This window comes from Emiliania huxleyi, assembly GCF_000372725.1.
Source record: "Emiliania huxleyi CCMP1516 chromosome Unknown EMIHUscaffold_1372, whole genome shotgun sequence".
NCBI lineage: Eukaryota > Haptophyta > Isochrysidales > Noelaerhabdaceae > Emiliania > Emiliania huxleyi.
The window spans coordinates 1-7,446 of NW_005201220.1; the positions used below are offsets into that span (position 1 = coordinate 1).

General features: G+C 68.2%; 2 protein-coding genes across 2 annotated transcripts; one reads left to right on the plus strand and one right to left on the minus strand.

The window, feature by feature from the left end:
• Positions 1-901: 901 nt before the first annotated feature.
• On the minus strand, positions 902-1,978 carry EMIHUDRAFT_55632 (hypothetical protein; the record flags this gene model as incomplete). Its single annotated transcript, XM_005788187.1, has 1 exon — positions 902-1,978. A coding segment is annotated over one exon (1,077 nt), but the record flags the coding sequence as incomplete, so codon positions are not given.
• A 1,798-nt stretch (positions 1,979-3,776) lies between these two features.
• Positions 3,777-4,777, plus strand: EMIHUDRAFT_460565 (hypothetical protein; the record flags this gene model as incomplete). Its single annotated transcript, XM_005788188.1, has 3 exons — positions 3,777-4,322; positions 4,409-4,504; positions 4,703-4,777. Coding segments are annotated over 3 exons (716 nt in total), but the record flags the coding sequence as incomplete, so codon positions are not given.
• Between the last annotated feature and the right edge of the window lie 2,669 nt (positions 4,778-7,446).

Consider the following 7,446-nt stretch of genomic DNA (forward strand, 5'->3'; position numbering starts at 1 on the left):
TGGCGCACCACCGCACCACGGGCGAGCGGTAACAACGAGGGGTTCGACCTCCTCGACTCCCTCCTCACCCCCGACCCGGAGCAGCGCGCGACAGCGCCCTCCGCGCTGCACCACGCTTGGTTCACGGCGGCGCCGCCACCCGCGCCGCTCTCCCGCTCGGAGATCCGCATGCTGCGCCGGCACCGCGACGAGGCAATCTCGAGCGGCGCGCACGACAAGGCGATCGCCCTCCAGAAGGCGCAAGCCTCGATCAAAATCGCCGCCGACGCCGCAGCCGCCGCAGCCGCAGCCGCCGCCGCCGAGAAGGCGGCGATGCTAGCGGCGGCCGGCTTCCGGGTCGGCTGACTTGGCCTCGCGCGAGGCGGCGGCCAGCGCGCTGCACGACGCCTTTGTTTCCCGGCTTCTTCTGCACCCCCGTACGCGTCCGCACCGGCGCTTTATTCCAGCCCAGGGAGCCCCCGGCGGCGGGCAGCACGCCCACGCACAGCGGCTCGACACGGCGCAGCGGCGGGGGCACCACACTCCACACCGCCGACCGCCGGTGTCGCTGTCGGGTGTGCGTTTTGAGACCGAGAGCGACCCAGCGGGACCCGGTTCGCGGTTCGCGGTTCGCGGTTGCGAGCAGACCGACCGAGGTGCGCGAGGAGGATATGTGCTTTCGCGTCGAAACAACGCGATTTAAGAAACAAATTCAGATGGATCGGGCCGGTGTCACGGACGGTCGCCGACGCAGGCTCACCACTCGCGCCCGCGCGCCCCCTCCCCTCGTCTCCCCAACACTGGCAACACCGCTCACCGCACACCGGCCCGCCCGCGCCGCCGCACGCGCCCGGGTGCGGAGCACCTTATTTCAAGCTCATCATGCCGCGCGCTGCTTCTTGCCCGCGCCCCCGTCGGCGATCAGCCGCCGCTCCGCAGCGCGCGCGTGCCCCTCGAGCCCCTCGAGCCTCGCCAGCGCCACCGAGTCCTCCACCTGCCGCTGCGCCGCCACAAGGTCGTCGATCCGCATCCAGGTGCGCTGCCTCAGAAAGGTGTGGACGGAGAGGCCGCCCGTGTACTTTCCGGTGCCCGCCGTCGGCAGCACGTGGTTGGGGCCGGCGCCGTAGTCGCCGAGCACCTCCGCCGCGTGCGCGCCGATGAAGAGCCCGCCGTAGTTTGCGCAGCTCTCTCCGACCGCCTGCGCGTCGGCGGTCTGGATCTCGAGGTGCTCGGGCGCGATGCGGTCCGAGACGCGGACTGCCTCGGCGATGTCGCCCACCAGCACGGCGAACCCCTTCTGCACCGCTGGGATGGCAACCTCGCTCGTCGTCAGCGTCTCCAGCTGCGACTGCAGCGCGCGGTTGACAGAGGCGATGACGGCCGCGTCGGGCGTCACGAGGATCGGACGCGCCTCCACGTCGTGCTCCGCCTGCGCGAGCAAGTCCGCGGCGACCACCTGCGGGTCGGCGGACGCGTCCGCGATCACGAGCACCTCCGACGGCCCAGCCAGCATGTCGATCCCGCAGAAGCCAGAGACGATTGACTTTGCGGCCGTCACCCACTTGTTGCCCGGCCCGCAGATGAGGTCGACGGGGGCGAGCGCGTCGCCGAGGCCGTAGGCGAGGGCTGCGACGGCGTGCGCGCCGCCGACGGCGAGGAGCAGGTCGGCGCCCGCCACGTACGCCGCGGCGAGCGTCACCGGCGACGGGCGCGGCGAGGCGACCACGACTCGCCCGACACCGGCCGCGCGCGCAGTCACGGCCGTCATGATGACGGACGAGGGGAGCGGGTAGCGGCCTCCGGGCGCGTAGCAACCCGCGCTGCTCACGGGGACGACCTGCTGACCCGCCGCGCCACCCTCGATCTCCGTGCTCACCGTCGTGATGCTGGCCCGCTGCGCCTCTGCAAACGTGCGCACTCGCGCCGCGACCCGCTCGAGCAGGCCCTGCAGCGACGGCTCCGCCGCCTCGAAGGCGGCGCGAAGCTCGTCACGCGTGACGGTGTACTTGCGGTCGCCACTGGGCAGGTCGCCGAGCCGCCACGCGTGCTTGAGCAGGCCGTCTTCTTTGTTTGCCTTTACGTCCTCGATCATCGCGAGCGCCTGCTCGCGCGCCTGCGGGTCGACCGGCTCGAAGCAGGAGGCTGGCAGCTGATCGGCCTTGATGATGCGCAGGGTGGGCAAGTCGCTGCTAGGCATGGCAGCGACGAGGAGCAGTGGCAGCAGGAGTGTGACTGACACAAGCGAGCGCTGGTGAACCCCACGTCGTCCTCCGACGAGTCGGCGTCGGAGTCTGGGGGGGTGGGAGGGTCGTGGGCACCCTCTCGCGGTCCTTGGCCGCCTTGCCGCCCGCTCCGCCGCCGTCGCCGCCGCCACCGCCGCCTCCCGGTGGGGGGTCCTCCCCGTCGGGTGCGAGCTGGGCGGCTTGAGCCTCGAGCCGCTCGAGCTGCTTGCGAAGCACTCGCAGCTCCTCGGCCGAGTCCACAGGAGCGGGAGGCGCGGCTGGGGCCCCGTCGGTGCCCCCGCCAGCCCCCGAGGGAGGGGGCTCCGGCCCAGATCCATCCTTTGCCTCTGCGGGCCGTACGTCTTGGTCAGCGTCGGAAGCGCGCTTTGCGAAAGGCTTTGGCGCGGATTTGCCCATATCGTTGGGCGCACGGAGGGAAGGAGAGGTGGGCTCCTGCCCGAGAAGGTCGCGGGACCTGCGCAGAGCTCGCTCTGCGTGATGCCGCTCGAGCTTGGGCGTGCACGCAAGAGGTCACGCGCAAGCAAGAGCGGCAAACCACTGGGAAGTTCACAGCTGAGCTTACCAGAGAACGCCGTTCTCACCCAGTACGGCGATCACAGGCACACCAAGAATTTTGCACGTACCTCTGGTGTCCGGCAAGTCTGCGGTGTCCGGCGGTGTTCTGAGTGAGCGGTGTGGATGGAGGCGTGTCCGTGTGTGTCTTGAGTCGGTGGCAGACTCGTACTGACTGAGAGGTGACTGGCTGGGGATCGGATCCGGGAGGACCGCAGCTTACCTCTTCTCCCTAAAAATCCTTAGGGCCGGCTCTGACCTTTGACCTGGGAGCTAAGAAACCACGGCGTGGGGTTGGTGAGGGGTGTGTGGAAAGGCTTAGACGAAACGGCGGCGTGCCGCGCAATCCTGTTTTCTTAATGCCCGCAACCCACTGCACCAGGTACAGGTACAGGTACGGCTGCGATCGACGACGACGTGATCCAGCTCTGCGTGCGGAGCCGAGGAACTGAAAAAGTGGCAGCCAACAGGGCGCAGCGATTTCGAGCGTTGGACTCGAAAAGCGGCCGCACCCCTTTGAGCAGCGTTTTGGGGAGGGGTCGCCCCCGCAACGATTGGGAGCGCTGCGCTCGAAAAACGCAGCCCCGTGCGGCGGCGTCGACCGCGCGGAGGCAGTGGCCGCCCCTGCGCATTGCACCGTCCGCCGTCGTCGGCTCGTACGCCTGACTGACGTGACTGACTGTGATGAGACATGAGAGCTGATGGATGATCTCCGACAACCCAAAACCAAAATGCAAATGCGGAGTGGCCCACTTTGGCGTGCAGATCCTGCGTCTCTCACTGCCCGAACAACAGAGACGGGTACCGCCGCAGGTCCCACACTAGTCTTCTCAATAACAAGGCTGTGAATAGCAGGCGTGGCATACACACACATACACAAACATATATATGCTGCCCATCCCACCGCCCGCTGCGGGCGGTCCCGCGCCCGGCGCGCCGCCGGGCGCGCCAGGCAACGGCGTGCTGTCGGCCGAGGCGGCTCGCAGCAAGGCAGCCAGGGCGCTCGCGAGCATCGCCGCGAGCAACGAGCCGCTCACGGGCGAGGCGGCGTGGTTCGAGGGGCACTTTTACCTCGGCTTCTGGCACGACGTCCCCGCGGTGGTGCCCCCCCCGCCGGGGGCCATCGAGGCGGCACTGGCGGCGCGGCCTCAGCAGGACCTCTCGCGCTTCAAGCCGCCCGAGGCGTGCCGTTACGGCAGGTCGTGCCGCTTCAAGCTCTCGTGCTCGCGGCACCACGGCGCGGAGGGGGAGCACAGCCGCAACTGCTCCTGCGAGGACGAGAACTGCCTGCTTGGCCACCCGTTGCGCGCCGGCCGCGACCGGCATGCCCCGCACAGCGGCGCCGCCTCGATGGCAAACCTGACGCCGCTCACCGGAGGCGCGAACGCGGTCGGCGCGGGCAGCGGCGGTGGCGGCGGCGGCGGCGGCGGCGGCGGCGGCGGCTTCCCCGGGATGGGAGGGATGCTCGCTGGTCGCGGCGGGCAGGGGCCACCGCGCCCCAGCGGCCGGCGGCCGCCGCCGGGGTACAAGTGCGCCAAGTGCGGCGAGGCGCGCCCGGACCCCCCCCCCCCCTCCCCCACGGCCTCCCTGCCTCTGCATGCCGCCGTCCGCCACCCGCCCTCCGCCCGCCGCAGGTGGACCACTACATCAACGAGTGCCCGCAGAACATCTGCCACAAGTGCGGCGGCCGCGGCCACATCGCAACCAACTGCACCGCATCCCGCAGCGAGGTGCAGGCGCACAGGAGCGCAATGGCCATGCAGGCGAGCGGCGGGGGCGGGGGCGGAGGCGGCCACGGAGGCGGCCACGGCGGCGCTTACGGCGGCGGCGGCGGGCCGGGCGGCGGCGGGCCGGGCGGCGGCGGTGGCGGCCTGCCTGGGCTGATGTCGGTGCCGGTGCCGCCGCCGATGTCGGTTCCGCCCTCAGAGATGGGCGGGTGGGGCCAGCAGATGAAGCGGCCGTACGCCGACGTCGACCCCGGGCAGTGCTCTACTGCCCAATAATACGCCATCTCTCGATCCCCGATAAACCAGGCCATGCAGAGCTTTGTCGGCCTCGCCGACGTCGTGTGCTGGCTGCGCGGTAGAGTTGCGAGAGTGGATTGTGGAGGCGCGGCGGGGGCGGCTCGTGGTGCCGAGGCGGTGTATAGTACATTCCTATTCAAAAGAACACGCACGATGAAATTCCCGAAGTGACGCCCAGGTGGCGCACGTGCTCCAGCCCTCCAGGTGTGGCGAGGGGGGGCATGCAGGTGGCTTGGAGGGGCCGAGGGCGAGGCCACCTGGAGCCACCTGCCCGGGCCCAGGTGGCGCACGTGCTCCAGCCCTCCAGGCAGGTGTGGCGAGGGAGGGCAGGTGGCTTGGAGGGGGGCGAAGCCACCTGGCGCCACCCGAGCGGTCACATGGCCACAGGCGGCGTTTGGAATCTACTCCAGGTGCTTTTTGCACTGTTTACCCATGGCCACAGGCGGCGTAAGCCATCTGCTCCAGGTGCTTTTTGCACTGTTTTGTCCATGTCCACAGGCGGCGTAAGCCATCTGCTCCAGGTGCTTTTTGCACTGTTTTGTCCATGTCCACAGGCGGCGTAAGCCATCTGCTCCAGGTGCTTTTTGGACTGTTTTGCTCATGGAGCAGAGTGGCTGAAGCCACCTGCATTTTGTGCAAAAAGCTGCAAAGGACTCGTGGAGGCACGTGGCGCTTTCCGCGTGTGTCTCGTGCAAAATCCGGCATTTTGTGGCTTTCAGGTGGCACCACGCGAGTCAAGTGGCGTGGAGCCTCCTACCTGGGCCCATGGTCTATGGAGCGAGTCGCGCTTCAGCTTTGGATCCCACTCATCCAACTCGCCGCCGATCGCCGGCGCATCGATGTCGTCGGACTCGCCCCCCCCCGACGTTTCGTCGCAAGGATGGACCGCTGGATTGCCGCAGCCGCTCGCGTGGCGCCCTCTGCGGTCCCCTTCGGAGGTGGACTGGAGCGACGTCGGCGAGGCCGACAAAGCTCTGCATGGCCTGGTTTATCGGGGATCAAGTGATGGCGTATTATCGGGCAGTCTTCTCATTGGCGAGTCAGACTGCTCAGCGTCGGCAGCAACGGCGCGTGAGCAGCGCAGCCACCGGCTCCTGCGGCGTTTGCAGCCACACCAAACGCCCGCACGGCCGGGTTGAAGCCCCAGGCTTATGTCGACGCCGGACATTGATTGTAGCCGCCGATGACCGCCGCAGGCCCTCATTCACACACCCCACAGTCCCAGTTTGCAGCGCGGGGAGGAGCGGGGAGGCTCGCGTTTGGCAGGCCAGCCCTTCCGTGGCTCGGATTTTCCGTTTCCGAATTCAAACTTGCGCCAGGTGGCGCACGTGCTCCGGCCCTCCAGGTGTGGCGAGGGGGGGCATGCAGGTGGCTTGGAGGGGCCGAAGCCACCTGGCGCCACCTGCCCACCCATCGGGCCCAGGTGGCGCACGTGCTCCAGCCCTCCACGTGTGGCGAGGGGGGGCATGCAGGTGGCTTGGAGGGGCCGAAGCCACCTGGCGCCACCTGCCCAGGCCCAGGTGGCGCACGTGCTCCAGCCCTCCACGTGTGGCGAGGGAGGGGGGGCAGGTGGCTTGGAGGGGCCGAAGCCACCTGTTGCCACCTGCCCAGGCAGGCCCAGCCAGGTGGCGCACGTGCTCCAGCCCTCCACGTGTGGCGAGGGGGGCGGGGCAGGTGGCTTGGAGGGGGCCGAAGCCCTTGGCGCCACCCGAGCGCTCACATGGCCACAGGCGGCGTTTGGAATCTACTCCAGGTGCTTTTTGCACTGTTTTGCCCATGGCCACAGGCGGCGTAAGCCGTCTGCTCCAGGTGCTTTTTGCACTGTTTTGCCCATGGCCACAGGCGGCGTAAGCCATCTGCTCCAGGTGCTTTTTGCACTGTTTTGCCCATGTCCACAGGCGGCGTAAGCCATCTGCTCCAGGTGCTTTTTGGACAGTTTTGCTCACGGAGCAAGTGGCTGAAGCCACCTGCATTTTTGTGCAAAAGGCTCTAAAATGGCCGAAATCCCTGGTGGCGCACGTGGCGATTGCCACGTGTGCCTCGGCTAAGAGGCCTCTCCAGGCGAGAGTCAGGTGGCACGACGCGAGTCAGGTGGCGTGGAGCCTCCTACCTGGGCCCATCTCTCTCGCAATCCCTCACGAGCAGAGAGGTCCTCCTACGGGAATGTACGTAAGCCGAGCCGTGTATACGGAAAAGAACTTTTCCGCTGTACAGAAAAAGTGGCGCGGTGCACTACCTGTCGTTCGGTTCGGCGCCCTTGGAGGTGCTCTTCCACCACGCGGGCACCTCGGCCTCGCCTGACCACGTCTTGCCCAGTGCGCCGCGGAACACGTCTGTGTTGAGCTTTTGCTGCGCGATGAGGGCCTGCAGTCGCCGCGAGACGGAGGGTCTCTCATGTCAACGCGGCGCGAGTGCGAGCGAGTGCTGATGGGCAGTAGAGTGAGACACGTGCATGAGGGTGGCACTCGGCATTCTCGCTGCTAAGATTCGCGCCGGGTCTCCGACGCTCGCAGGGAGCTGCAGGCCGGCGCCGGCGAGGAGGCCGAACACGGCACCGGCCCCCTTGGTGTTGCCCTCGAAGCGGTCGACAGGCGGCGAGATGGACTCGTAGACGACCTTGCCGTCTGGGTTCCACGTGATGGACGTCA